The sequence below is a fragment of the Macaca thibetana genome, chromosome 18, assembly GCF_024542745.1.
Source record: "Macaca thibetana thibetana isolate TM-01 chromosome 18, ASM2454274v1, whole genome shotgun sequence".
Lineage (NCBI taxonomy): Eukaryota > Metazoa > Chordata > Mammalia > Primates > Cercopithecidae > Macaca > Macaca thibetana.
Genome location: NC_065595.1, coordinates 59,653,651 through 59,669,098, shown reverse-complemented (window position 1 = coordinate 59,669,098; position 15,448 = coordinate 59,653,651). Strand labels below are relative to the sequence as shown.

Genomic DNA, 15,448 nt, shown 5'->3' with positions numbered 1-15,448 from the left:
TTTCTCCAAACTTAAAACTTAACAAAGTCTGATTGAAGTTGATCACTACTCCACTAGATAGGCTTCTATACATAGCTGCTGTGATTCTGATGATAAAGTACAGTTCCTAGTTTTAGCACAAGAATACAGAAAATGTTAAAGATCTATTACTGACAAAAAATGTACAACTTTTAAAAAATAGCGAGATGTGTAGTAGCAGCTTTGACTCTCACTGTGGACTTAGGCTGCTCAAAATAGGTTCATAAACCTCTTATGGTTTTTATTCAGGTAAAGCTTCTTAGGTCTATTTAAATAGCCTAAGATTGCTTACAACTGCTGTACTCCATAAAATACACCAAGTGTATAATCATCAGGCCTTGGCTATCAGAAATAAGAATTCCTTCTTAGGAATCCATGGATAGAACGACAAGGAGGTAGAAACCCAAATGAAAGAAATATACACTAATTTCCATGACATTTATACATGTTTGAATGATACAGAATTATTCTTACCTGGGAGGTTTCCATCAGTTTCATCAGCACTAGGAAAACTAGCAACACTTGTAGAATCCGAGAGGTCCAAAAGTTTAGCACGCAATTGCTCAATATCACTCTCTTTGCTGGCCAACTGCATCTGAAGCTCATTCCTATGTGCACATTCTTCTACCAGTTGCTAATTTTGAAAAGTATCAAGATAATATATAATCAAGCTAAAACAATTTCCAACATTATTAATTGAAATATAATAAAGTAATTTAAATTGCTAATACTAAAAATGTACAGTAAACTTCATGAATGTTTGCTACCACAGATTTTGATACACTACAGAAATGTCAAGTTCTCAGTAATACATTGCTCGGACAAATTCCTTTTCTACTTGCCTTAAAAAGAGTTTTTGTTTTTGTTTTCAAACATAAGCCATCAAAAAAAAAAGTTACAATAGAAAATGCTTTTCTGGCTCCAAATGAAGTAGCTTTAAAGGTACAGAAAACTTCAGAAAACCATAATTGATGGAGCTAAAAAGCTTAGATCTAAGTGCCTGAGACCAGGTTCTCAATTTTGTTCTATTAACAAGCCAAGAGGTATCAAAAAATTAAGCTTGTTATTTTGATTTCAAAAAAGTGAGTCTTGACTAGAGAAAATAAATAAGCTACAATACTTCAAAACCTCTACCCCAATTACAGTTAATATTAAAACAGCCATATCCCAATTACAGTCTGAAACCAAACAGGCGGAACCCTTGATTGTTCCCAATCTAAACAAGATAAACAGATAACAAGTATATACAGAAATAATTTAAGAAAATAATCCTTCACACTCGTGTCCATACACACACACAAACCTTACCGCTTGCATGTCATTCAGCTCCTTCTGATGTTTCACTACCATCTGGTTGAATTTCTCTCTTTCTTGGTTGAGTTCCAGTTGTAGCTTTCGATTTTCCTTTTCTTTCTTTCTCAAATCTTGTGTATTAGCTTTCTTTCTATCAATTTTAAAATCTTTTCGATTCATTATTTCTGCCAACTTGTTAACAGCCTATTAAAATATTAATAAAGATAAATAGTGTAGTCATCCAATTTAATACTAAAATGTATTTTTTTCTTCAAAATAAGGAAACAGGACTTTTTGTGTGTATGAAAATTCGGACAACTTAATGACGGTTGAGACATGATAACTGGTAGCACAAGTAACTAACACTGATTTATCACACTACTCAAATGTAAGAACCAGGAGCCTTTCCTTGGTTAACTTTACAACCCAGTACTGAATCAAGAGTATGTTAATCCTACTCTGATGTTGGGTACTAGCAAATAAAGCTTCTATGCCTTGGCCACATACTCTTATCTTCTACAACTGTACAATATTACTAGGTAAGTTAGCTTTCTTAACTGAAATCCTATTCTTTTTTTTATTTTTGAGACCGAGTCTTGCTCTGTCACCCAGGCTGGCATGCAGTGGCATGATCTTTACTCACTGCAACCTCTGCCTCCTGGGTTCAAGCAATTCTCGTGCCTCAGCTGCCTGAGTAGCTGGTATTACTGGAGCGCACCACCATGCCCGGCTAATTTTTGTATTTTTAGTAGAGACTGGGGTTTCGCCATGTCAGCCAGGCTGCTCTCGAACTCCTGGCCTTAAGTGATCTGCTGGCCTCAGCCTCCTAAAGTGCTGGGATTACAGGCATGAGCCACCACGCCTGGCCTGAAAATCCTATTTCACAAGTAAGTTTTTTATAGTTAGCAGGGAGAGAATTTACGTTATTTGTTCTGATGAAAAGTTTGAACCTTATAATCCTTGGTTTTAGGAAAAAGTGCATAAAGAGCAACGATTAACTCAAAAATGAACATGTGGAAAAGATTGAAAGCATGTATACCTGTGTTTTAAGGGTTCGCTCAGTGTTGATATTCTTTTCAAAGGCAGCCTTAAGATTACTGATCTCCTCCTCCTTCTCCAATTTATATTCTGTCAACAAATTATATTAAATGTTATTGTATGGTATTAATTTCTGCATCTCAAACTAACAATGTCCTTAATTATTCAAATGAGTATACACTACATATTAACTTTCAGTAACTTCATTAAGATAATTCTTAAGGCTACAGAAGTTACTTAATATATGAAAACAGGTATCTTAGAAACCTAACACAACATAGGTAAAGGTAAATCACTGAATTTGATTTAACATGATAATTTAAAAAAAATTCTACATACCTTCCTCTGCCTTCTTCATTTTCTCTGTTAGCTCTTCGTTCTCTCTTCTTAATATTTCCATATCTTTGGTTAGCATGCTGTTTGTTTCTTCAAGCTGAACAAAGCACACAAAAGTTTAAGCTCCAGCCTCTTTGCTATTCTAATATTTCAGGCAATAACCTTTAAATACACTGCTAGATAAAGAAAAGTCAGACACTGCTCAACTACAGCAAATGTCTGGTTTCCAGCTTAAAATATGTAGATATAATTACATCAAAAATATTTAAAAGTAGTTAACAGCTTCCAAAAATTATTTCAGTTTATGCATATAGATATATATATATGAACGAAAGGGGGGGCATATGTAATGGCAAGATAACTAGATTGCAGACTAAGAAATGTGTATTTAGTTCCAGCTCTGCGATTAACCTAGTATGTGACCCTGAGCAAGTCATAATTTTTCTGGACTTCAGTATCTTTATCTGAATATTGATGATGCAAACAATAAAAACATTTATTTATAGATTACTTTTAGTAATGTATAATCATTACTATGTTATATGCTATATTAATCATTCTATGTCTACTCTCTTATTTAATCCTCGTAACAATCACGTGGAAGAGGTATTACTATTTCTATTTTACAGATGAGAAATCTGAGGCTTAGAGAAGTTAAAGCCAACTTTGCCAAGACCATATAACTTCTTAGAGGCAAAACTGGAACCCAGAGCGATTGACAGTGGCTTTGGAAGAAAAATCTAACTCCTCTTTTTAGTCCCATGATTCTATATAGACTATAGTATAAACTTCAGGAATAGGTAATTGTTTAGAGTACTGGTTTTCTTATAATGGATTTATATATTATCCCAAGAATTCCTCATTCCAAAATGGTTTCTCTTTATTTCATAGAATTCTGGCCCATAAAAAATCAGTTGCAATGTATTAAGAGAACAACAAATGAATTTAAGCTAAGCCATTTCTTCATATGAAATATAACTAATAAGATCTACAGCCAGAAAGAAAAACAGCCCAATATTGCATTGGTTCTGTACCTATACAAACAAAAGCCCAATATCTTGAACAAGAATTTCAATAATTAACAAATGTTTGGTATTATACAAACTATTTTATACCTGAGTACAGAATGACCACTATGTATAACATAGAAGTAAATACACTTGCACACACACTTACCCTAATACTTTAAGATGTGACCTACTGTGATTTAAATAAATTTTATATGACTTACTTGACTATCACACTTACCCGACTAACAGTGTGATCTTTATCTGTAATCTCTTGTCTATTTCTTGAAGCAGCTTTCTTGCTTTCTTGAGTCAATTCAAAATACTGTTCTTCCAGAAGGCCTCGAGCCAACTGCTCAGACTCAGCTTTTGTTTCTGCTAGATCCAACTGAGTAGCAAGAGTTTCTCTGCAACAATTTTTAAGAGAAATTGATGTAAACAAACTCAGTTCATTCTTCCAACTTAATCATATTCTTAAAAACACAATTAACTTTAAATGATAAAAAGAATTATTTTATTGCTTAAAATAAATTTATTGCAAACTTTCTATAAAAGTAATGAATTTAACCTCTCACATGTTGAAAAATTATAAAAGAACTATTTAGTTTTCTATCTGACATTGTGCTTAACTAAAAAAGGTAATAAAGCAACAGCAAATAGTCTGTTCTTGAAAAGAAATTTCTTGTGGGTTTGGAATGGAAGGCAGCATGGCATAGTGGAAAAGTCATCGACTTATAAATCAGCAGGCTAGACCCAGACCTTTATTTCTGTTTTGTCATTAACTAATTGAGTAGAGACACTCAATGTGCACAAAGTGCAAATCCCTTACAATTCCTGTAGTTCAGTTTCATCAAATCTGTAAAATGAGATGGTTAAACTAGTCACTTCCAGCTCCAAAATTCAATGAGATTATGAAAACTTCTAAGAGATTTGTAAATCACTACAAACTAATTTGAGAACACTCCCTGGAAATGATACTAAAACATTTCAGAATTGACATTCAGACCAAGATGAGGTAACTCCAGTTTGCCTACTCTTCTAGAAGAGCCTCTCTTGGATAAGCTCTCTTAGTCACTACTGTAGTCCCTGAACAGAGCAGGTGCTCAATAACTATGTTCTGAATGAGTAACGTCCACCTCCTATTTTCTATTGAGTATTACAATTCAAACTTTCTGCCTCAAGCCTCAAGAGGGACAGAGGGAGACATATAGTAAATACACACACACACACACGCACACACACACAGAAAATTCATTCATTCACTTAACAACTATTTGAAGGTTTATTAAGTACTACACTATGTTTACTATGCATCATGTTGTTCTAGGAATTAAGAGATACAGCAGCCTGGGCACAGTGGCTCATGCCTGTAATCCCAGCACTTTGGGAGGGTGAGGTGGGCGGATCATGAGGTCAGGAGTTCGAGACTAGTCTGGCCAACATAGTGAAACCTCATCTCTACTAAAAATACAAAAAAATTAGCCTGGTGTGGTGGTGTGTGCCTGTAATCCCAGCTACTCGGGAGGCTGAGGTGACAGTGCGAGACTCCGTCTCAAAAATAAATAAATAAATACAGCAGTAACAAAGTTCCTGCGCTTAGGGAGCATGTATTAGTGGGGCCGTACAGGCAATTTAAAAAATGAACAAGTGCTCTATAGTAAGTCGCAGAGAATAATACAAGATAAAATATGGAAAGTTACGAATGTGATCACTTTTATTACAGGGTGATCAAGGAGGCCTCTCTGCTAAGACGACATCAGAAGAAAAGTAGGGAGAAGAGAACAACAGATATTGTAAGGCTTTCCAAGGCATTACAAGGACTTTGACTTTTATTCTGGTACTCTGATGTTTTAGAAAGATCATTCTGGCTGCTGTATTAAGATCAGACAGTAGGGGGACAATGGCAGAAGTTGAGATACCAGTTAGCAGGCTACTGAAATAATCAAGATTGGAGATGATGGCAGTTTGGACCAGGTCAGTAAATGGAACAAGTAGTGAGAAGTGATTAGAGTCTATATATAATTTTTAGTGAACACTGGGAAAATTTGTTGGTGGATTGCATTTAAAGTGCAAGAAAAAAAGAAGAGTCTAGGATGACTCTAAATTTTTCACTTAAACACGTGGGAATAATAGAGTTGTTCAGGACTGAAATGAGGAAGATAGGGAGGAGCAGTTTGCACAGTGAGGGAATCAGGAATTTTTTCTGGACACTTTAAATGTGGGGTGCTTAACACTCAAGCAGAGATGTCAATGAGACAGCTGAATACATAAGTCTGGAATTCAAGGGAGAATGTACTTGGACTCTGACACCATTTAAAGCCACAAGGCTGGATGAGAACAAGCAGGGAGTAATCCCTTGAGCACTCCAAACTCTTAAGGGTCTCAGCAATTAGAAGGGAAAAAGGAACAAAGGAGGTTGAGAAAGAGTAGCCAGTTCAATAAGGAAAAAACAGCGTATGGTGTCACAGAAGTCAAAAGAAGACATTTTCTCAAGAGAGTAATCAACTAAGTCAAATGCTGCTATGAAATAAGGTGAGAACTGAGAAGTCACTATTAGGAAGATGCCACTGACCTTGAGAAGAGTTGTTTTGTTAGCATGATGAATGCAAAAGTATGACTACAGTGAGCTCGAGAGAGAATGGAAGAAGATGGGGGAAGGTACCTGATGTGTTACTTTTCAAGTAAGCTGGCTATAAAAAAAAGAAAAGTGGGATGGTAGCTACCATGTAGATAATGTAGTTAAAAGACGCAGTTTTGCTCTTGTTGCCCAGGCTGGAGTGCAATGGTGCAATCTTGGCTCACTGCAAACGCCACCTCCTAGGTTCAAACAATTCCCCTGCCTCAGTCTTCCGAGTAGCTGGGATTACAAGCATGCGCCACCATGCCCGGCTAATTTTGTATTTTTAGTACATATGAGGTTTCTCCATGTTGGTCAGGCTGGTCTTGAACTCCTGACCTCAGGGGATCTGCCCACCTTGGCCTCCCAAAGTGCTAGGATTATAGGCGTGAGCCACCATGCCCGGTGTAAGAGGGTTGTTTTTAAAGGAGATATCTAAATATGTTTACATAACAATGACAATGACTACAGAAAGGTAAAAATTGATGTAGAAAAGATAAGAGAATTGTTAGAGTCATAATATTTTTTTTTTTTTTTTTTTTTTGAGACTCAGTCTGTCACCCAGGCTGAAGTGCAATGGCGAGATCTCGCCACACTGCAACCTTCCCCTCCCAGGTTCAAGTGATTCTCCTGCCTCAGCCTCCCAAGTAGCTGGGACTACGGGCATGTGCGACCACGTCTGGCTAATTTTTGAATTTTTAGTAGAGACGGGGTTTCACCACGTTAGCCAGGCTAGTAGCGAACTCTTAATCCAAGTGATCCGCCCGCCTGGGCCTCCCAAATTGCTGAGATTACGGGCATGAGCCACCAAACTCGGCCAAAGTCATACTCTTAAGTAGGCAGGAAGAGATGGGATTAGCCATTACATAAGAACTAATGCTCTTGTCCATTTACATCATCAGAAGGAAGGCAGGGTTTATAGGTACTATTCTCTACTTAGAAGCTGTTCTCACCAAGATAATGAGTAACCTTCAAAATAAATACAATGGACAATTTATGACTTTTTGGTGACCTTTCTGAATATTTGGCACTTTTTTTTTTTTGAGATGGAGTCTCACTCTGTCGCCCAGGCTGAAGTGCAGTGGCCTGATCTCGGCTCACTGCAAGCTCCGCCTCCCAGGTTCGCGCCATTCTCCTGCCTCAGCCTCCCAAGTAGCTGGGACTACAGGCGCCCGCCACCAGGCCCGGCTAATTTTTTGTATTTTTAGTAGAGACAGGGTTTCTCCATGTTAGCCAGGATGGTCTCGATCTCCTGACCTTGTGATCTGCCCCCCTCAGCCTTCCAAAGTGCTGGGATTACAGGCATGAGCCACCACACCCAGCAATATTTGGCACTTTTAATCACTTTCTCTTTCTTGAAATACTCTCCTCCCCCAGCTTTTGTGATACTCTACTCTGATGTAGACAAGTTAGTAGCTACGGTGGTGAAAGAGAATAGATGTTCTCTTCTGATTTTTAGGAAGCAAGGCCATTAGCTAAGTACAAGAATAAGGAAAAGGTGGCGATCTGAGTAGAGACGAGATGTGAAATACTTTTCTTAGGAGAGTAGTAGAGTTAGTACTTTAGGAAAAGAAAGGAAATGCTGCCAATGCCAAATCTAAGAATACTGGGAGTGGTTCTGCCAGCTATTATAATACAGGGCTTCAGGTTCACGACATGTTCTTATCTGGAGTTTCTGCTTTGTGTTAAGTTCAGATAAAAGTATCTGGGTTATACTTTAAAACACCAGAAAACCTATTTAACCCAGAATATATTTCTCTCCATAATGAAAGACTGTCTTTACTAATATTTAAAGTCAATCTCTCACCCTTATTCTCCTATCTCTTAAAAGAATTCAATCATCAATCATTCCATATTCTTCTGGATTATAAGATTATAAAGAGTGGCTTTGTTCTTGTTCACAAGTGTATTTCAAATGCCTAGAAAATTCTCTGGCCCACAGAGTGCACTCAAAAATTTTATTTGAATGAAGAGATGTGGGGCTGCTCCTACTCTGATTTCCTTCCCATAGTCCATTTAAATATGCTCAAGTTTACGCTACTGTTAGGAAGCGCTCTCCTTCACATTCTCCTCTAGCTACTGCTACTTCTTCTTGCCATAACAGCCAAGTCTCCTGAATTTTTTAATTTAACAAATATTTGCTGAGCATCACAATGCTGCCGTTACAATTGTAGGTGCTAGACATACAGCAATGAATTGGACCTAAGAATGAAACATCTGAAAATTCCTTCTGCCATAGTGCTTTGTTTCTAGTGGAAAAACAAAAACAATAAATACACCAAGTAAGAAAATTATATATTAGGAGGGAATAAGTGCTACAGAGAAAAATAAAATAGGGAAGGATGTATGAACTGGGCACCAAGGTAGTGGGGTGGGGATGTATGCAATTTAAAAAGCATATTCAGGGAAGGCCTTCTCAAATGATGTGGACCTGGAGAGGGCCAAGGAGCAAGTCATGTAGATACTTGGAGGAAACTGTTCCAGGAAGACAGAAGAGCAATGTACATACCTGGAGGTAGGAGAGTGACTAATTGGTGTGTTGAATAGAAAGGCGGCTAATCAGGCTGTTAGGTATACTCTGTCTCTTGTTCTACCCTTTCCATTCAGTCTCAATCTACTTTAATATCTATTCTCGTCTCTATTTAGAAGCTGTTCTCACCAAGATAATGAATAACTTTCAATGTAAGTACAATGGACAATTTATGACTGTTTTTCTTGACCTTTCTGGATATGTGACACTTTTTAAAGTTTAATTTTTATTTATTTATATTTTTGAGACAGAGTCTCACCCTGTTGCCCAGGCTGGAGTGCAGTGGCGCCATCTAGGCTCCCCGCAAACTCCACCTCCCGGGTTCACGCCATTCTCCTGCCTCAGCCGCCCGAGTAGCTGGGACTACAGGCACCCGCCACCATGCCCGGCTAATGTTTTTGTGTTTTTAGTAGAGACGGGGTTTCACCATGTTAACCAGGATGGTCTCAATCTTCTGACACCGTGATCTGCCTGCCTTGGCCTTCCAAAGTGCTGGGATTACAGATGTGAGCCACCGTGCCCAGCCAATATGTGGCACTTTTCATCACTTTCTCTTTTTTGAAATATTCTCTTAGTCCAGCTTTTGTGACACCCTGCTCTGATTTTCTCTTATACTGTTGGTAGGTTCTTAGTTTCCCTTCCTCTGCCCATTCCTTAAAAGTCTAGGAGCTAGTAGTCTTTCCTCAGCCCTTATGTCTTCTGATCCTACACTATGGGTTACAACTTGCTACCTGGGAGGACCAAATGAGTCCACAACAGTGCCCCCCACTTCCCTCCAGACACACACACACACAAACACACACCTAAAATAGTTTTGGGTCAATCTTTTACATAAAAATTCAGATTCTTGGTTTCTCTTGAAAAACCAGAAGATCTTGACATACTGGGCCAGTGTTATCACGTGGTAATAAATGGCTGGAACTGAGGAGGTGAGATCTTCAGTTTGTTATAATCCTTACAACTTACGCAATGAATATATCTGCACTTAGACCCCACTAATTACAGCCTAATTATACCAATGGCATCACAGGCTCATGAGTTTATAAACTCTGAGATACATAATCACCTTAACAGATCTCTATATTAGTGGTTTCTATATGCAAAGACTATCAAATCAGCTTCAAGTTCTTATCTTTTATCTGCATTCTAAATAAATAAACCCAAATACCGTGGTATCCGTTTCTGTCTGGACATCCCATAGGCACCTCAAACTCAACAGGCCTGAAATTGAAATAATCTTCTCTCCCCTCGTCTCACAATTTTGGCATCCCTTAGCTCAGGGACCAGCACTACCATCAACTCAACAGCCCTGGTCAGAAACTTGAGAGTCAGCCTGAAAATTTTCCTAACATTTACCCCTATGCCTCCAAATCTACAAATCCTACTTCTTTTACTTCCTACTTCGTTTTATGCACCTGCCTCTTACGGCCAACTTCCACTATAATTTTACATCTAAGTTTTTCCAGTGGTTCTATAACTGGGCTCCCTGTATCTATGCAGCTTTCTCTTACTTCAATTCATTCTCCACTCCTTAGAGTGAGTTTTCTAAAATACTTGTCAGTCACTAGCTTAGAATTTTCATTTATTCATTCAGTATTTCTTGAATACTTACTCTAAAAGTCCCTGATTGAAGTGCTGGGAATAAATAGACAACAATGGAAGAAACAAAAGTCCCTACTTTTCAATATTTTAAACTCTTCAGCATGATACACAAGGTCCTTTGTAATCTGACTCAGTTTTATCTCTCCAGCCTTATCTGTCACGAACTAACCATTTGCTGTTCCTCAAATCACAGATTGGTTTCTGCCTATACTGTCCCTTGTTCCCCACATCCCATTCCCTGGCTAATTCTACTTTCCCTCAGTTGTGATCTCTGTTGGGAAATGTTCTCTGAATCCCACATGGTAAGGTGAGATATCCTTTGGCACAGCCACTGTACCTTGATTATATCTCTCCTAACTCGATTCTGAAGCACTTGAAGAATCGTAACTTACTAATAATTGGATAGCTGCACAAAGCACAGTAATTATAGCACAATAGTGGTGATCCATATAATTGTCTTAAATAGATGAACAGATGAAAAAAGGAAAATATATCAACTCTGAAACAATATAGTATGGAGTGAATATTTGGCACTTTTAATTACTTTCTCTTTCTGTTCCTCAGATCACAGATTGGTTTCTGCCTATACTATGCCCTTCACAGTGAATGCATACATCTGGGATTGCATATTGCACTGTGAATACCATACAAATGGTAGAGTAGGTAACAGACCAGACTCTACAGTATGACTGTATCAGAGAATAACCAGGAAATGCAGCTTTGTGTCTACCTTAGCTTTCAGTTAACTAGGTTATCTAACTATGATACTTGGCCACCAAATTAGTATGTTGATACCTGCTGTGATGCTAAAATTTATAGTAATTTACAGATCGGCAACAAACTATTGTCAATTCTGGACCTCAAATATTTTAATCAACTTAATCAACTCGATTAAGGCAACTTAATTGCAAAAAGATGCAATTATACTTAATTTATAATCAAGTCAACAAAGCTAAACAACGAAAAGTCTAAGTTTATTTATAAAACTAGTAAAAATAAAGGTTATGTATTCCAACAACAAAAAAAATGAAGAATGATAAAAGTGAGTATCTCCAGTTTGCAACACCTAACGTATTAAGGATCTAACGTTGAGTACCGCAGTGGTTAACAACAGAAACAGGGAAACCAGAAAGTACAAGGTTATATATTAATTAGTCTTCTTTCTCCTAAAAATCAGATTTGAATCTGATTAAGCTTCCAAATCAGAAATGTCCAATAAAACTTTCTAGGATGTCAGAAATGTTCTGTATCTGTACTATCTATTATAATATGGTAGACACTAACCGCATGTGACTACTGAGCACCTGAAATATGACTAGTACATCTGAGGAACTAAGTTTTAATTTTACGTAACTGAATTTAAATTTAAGTAACTATATGTGGCTACTGGCCACCACATTGGGCAGAGGAGCTCTAGATATAACTACTGACTTCCAGGAAACATAAGGGAAATGGGGAATGTTCAACCAACTACAGAAATTGAATCAATAAAATTGCAACTGAGGGAACCTCTACAGGACAAAAAATTCCAGTTTCTTCGACAAATTCGTATCAGGATGGTGATTACTCTTGAGATGGGGAGGAAAGAAGGCATAATTAGGAGGTGGGATATAGTGGGCTTCTGAAGTGGATAGCAAGGTTCTCTTTCACGGATGATGATGTTATGACGACATTTGTCATAATTCATAAAAACTATTAGTTTTGCTGTTTTCTGTAATTGTTTGTTTCAACAACAAACAGTCTTTCAAAGGTGATTAAATGTAAAGAGAATATAACAGTGTTGGAAAACTAGTTCTAGTGTATGTTCTGACATTACCTAGCTATGAGATACTCCGCATGAGTTAGTATCTTGTTGGACCTATCAGCTGAATTCTAAAATGAAGCTGTTACACTTGAAATAGCTTTATAAGGTTTTCTCCTTTTAAGACCCTAAACATACACATGTAATGAAAATTAACCTGCATAATAATACTTTATTATTATTATTTTTAGAGATGGGATCTCATTATGTTGCCCAGGTTGGTCTTGGGCAACTCCTGGGCTCAAGTGATCCTCTCACCTCAGCCTCCCAAAATGCTGGTATTACAGGTGTGAGCCACCATGCCCGGCCATAACTTGCATAGTAATCCTAAGAAGACCTTAAGTACCTTTATCTAACTTAAAATAATGATTTGCAAAAACAGCATGATTTATATATAAATAGATCTTTTAAAATTGAGATACTAGCCCAGGCGTGGTGGCTCATGCCTGTAATCCCAGCACTTTGGGAGGCCGAGGTGGGCGGAACACGAGGTCACGAATTTGAGTTTGAGACCAACCTGACCAACATGGTAAAACCCTGTCTCTACTAAAAATACAAAAATTAGCCGAGCGTAGTGGTGCACGCCTGCAATCTCAGCTACTCAGGAGGCTGAGGCAGGAGAATCGCTTGAACTCAGGAGGCGGAAGCTGCAGTGAGCCGAGATCACGCCACTGCAGTCCAGCCTGGGTGACAGAGCAAGACTCCGTCTCAAATAAAAATAAATTAAAAAAATAAAAATTGAGATACCCCTGAAAACAACTGTCAAACAACTTTTTGTCAGTTTAATGGATCTCTGCAATTGCTACAGTGTTGATTTATAGCATTGTTTTTTCACCATAAAGGCAAATTTAGCCTAATCTGATTTGTTCTGAATTAGCCCAATAAATTGTGTTCTATACCATTGCCACCAGAATAATGGCACATCTATTCACTATTTTAAAACTTAAGAATGCCTGTTGCAGTACTAATTCTTGTTCTAAAGCAAAATGGACATACTTTTCATTTTGTAGTTCCTGTATTTTCTTTAAATTTTCTCTGTTTTTTTCTTCAATTTCTTCTTTAAGTTCCTTTACCTGGGTTTTATAAAGTGTCTGCAAAACAAGTGACAAGAAGAAGTAAGTTTTTATGCTGGGTTAACAACAATTTGGCAGTTTCTTATAAATTTAAAAAATTAACATATGATCCAACAATTCCTCTCAAGTATTTACCCATGACAAATGCAAATATATATCAACACCTAGTCTTATACATGAATTTTCCTTATGGTTTTATTTATAACAACTCCAAAGTGGAAATGAACCAGATATCCATCAATACATGGGTTAAAAAAAAAAACTGGTTAATTCATATTACTTAGCAATTAAAAGGAATTAACTACTGATACAACACGTAAAACTAAGAAATCTAAAAAATACGCTGAGTGAAAGAAACCACGTGTCAAAAAGCATATACTGTGTGACTCCATGTATATTAAATTCTAGAACAGGTGAAAATAATCAATAATGACAGAAAACAATCAGTCATTGTCTGTGTATAGAGGTGGTTGGGAAAAATGTAGAGTGAAGGGCCACAAGGGAACTTTTTGCGGTGAAAAAAAATATTCCACATATTGATTGTGGCTGTGGTCACACAGTTGTATATATTTGTCAAAACCTACTAACCAGTACACTTAAAATGGGTATATTATATAGAAATTATAGCTTAATGGCCGGGTGTGGTGGCTCACGCCTGTAATCCCAGCACTTTGGGAGGCCGAGGCGGGCAGATCATGAGGTCAGGAGATTGAGACCATCCTGGCTAACACAGTGAAACCCCGTTTCTACTAAAAATACAAAAAATTAGCTGGGCGTGGTGGCACGCTCCTGTAATCACAGCTCTTCGGGAGACTTGAACCCGGGAGCGGGAGGTTGCAGTGAGCCAAGATTGTGCCACTGCTCTCTAGCCTGGGTGAGAGTGAGACTCCATCTCAAAAAAAAAAAAAAAAAAAAAGACATTATAGCTTAATAAAGTGTATTATAGATTTGGGAAGACATTATAAAGAAATTTAACACACACTACTAATTTAAATGTTAGATCAATTCTTGACTAATGTTAGAAAAAAATCACTTCTGTTTTGGTGGGTGGGATGTACTGGGCAGTTGGGAGACAGGTAAAAAATATCCACAAAAGGGCTGGGTGCAGTGGCTCACGCCTGTAATCCCAGCACTTTGGGAGGCCGAGGTGGGCGGATCACGGGGTCAGGAGATCGAGACCATCCTGGCTAACATGGTGAAACCTCGTGTCTACTAAAAATACAAAAATTAGCCAGGTGTGGTGGCGGGCACCTGTAGTCCCAGCTACTCGGGAGGCTGAGGTAGGAGAATGGTGTGAAACCAGGAGGCATAGCTTGCAGTGAGCTGAGATTGCGCCACTGCACTCTAGCCTGGGCGAGAGGGCAAGACTCTATCTCAAAAAAAAAAAAAAAAAAGAAATGTCCACAAATAAGATTTATCAAGTATTCTGCTAACATATCTATAATATATGCTTATTTCAGAACAATCGTTCTTAAAAAATTCACTGAGCTTTTGCCAACTCCAGCGAAAAATATTTAACACATGAGACTCATTTTGTGTTAGTTGCTGAAGTTACAGAGTGAACTTCCAGTTCTGATATCTATTTCTTTTTAACTACCCTCTTCATTTTAAAAGAAAAAGAGAAGGGAAAAAAATAGCAAGGGCCAGCAAACAGCTGTGGAGAACTACTTTAACACTTACTTATTACATTAAGAAACAGCACTTTTCTAGGCAAAAAAATACATAAATGTCTATGGGAATGCAAATGAAAGAAGAATAAGGGCTTACTCTAGGTTAAGTATTTAGAATTCCTAAAATTAAGTAATCTATTTGGCCTTTGGGACTTAGATACTTATCTCTCTGACTTCAAATAATGAAATTCAAGTAAGTAAATCAATGAAGGGATAAAAAGAAAAATAATCTGATTTGAAAACCCAGAATAAAAACAAATCTTAAAAATTGGTTCATAACAGCTTATTGAATTGAATGCTGTTTAATCCAATGCCCACAAGCAATGCAATAAATCAGAACTGAGACAGGGTCAGGTTTTGTACTATTTTCTAGAAGCAAAATGAAGAATCCACAGGAACCACCGCAAGTCATTTGACATCCATGCAAACATCTGGAGGCACTGGATGATTGCTCTGTGGAAGC

The 15,448-nt window shown here is 37.6% G+C and overlaps 1 protein-coding gene across 2 annotated transcripts in view; it reads right to left on the bottom strand.

Annotated features, from left to right (window-relative positions):
- The window catches only part of ROCK1 (Rho associated coiled-coil containing protein kinase 1), a 156,377-nt gene that overhangs the window by 17,441 nt on the left and 123,488 nt on the right, over positions 1 to 15,448 (bottom strand). For both annotated transcript variants that reach the window (XM_050767630.1, XM_050767632.1), the window contains exons 22-27: positions 13,239 to 13,333; positions 3,934 to 4,099; positions 2,689 to 2,782; positions 2,351 to 2,439; positions 1,327 to 1,515; positions 493 to 652 (exon numbers count right to left, since the gene is read on the bottom strand). In XM_050767630.1, the coding sequence (XP_050623587.1) occupies positions 493 to 652; positions 1,327 to 1,515; positions 2,351 to 2,439; positions 2,689 to 2,782; positions 3,934 to 4,099; positions 13,239 to 13,333 (793 nt within the window). The remainder of the gene's footprint in view (positions 1 to 492; positions 653 to 1,326; positions 1,516 to 2,350; positions 2,440 to 2,688; positions 2,783 to 3,933; positions 4,100 to 13,238; positions 13,334 to 15,448) is intronic.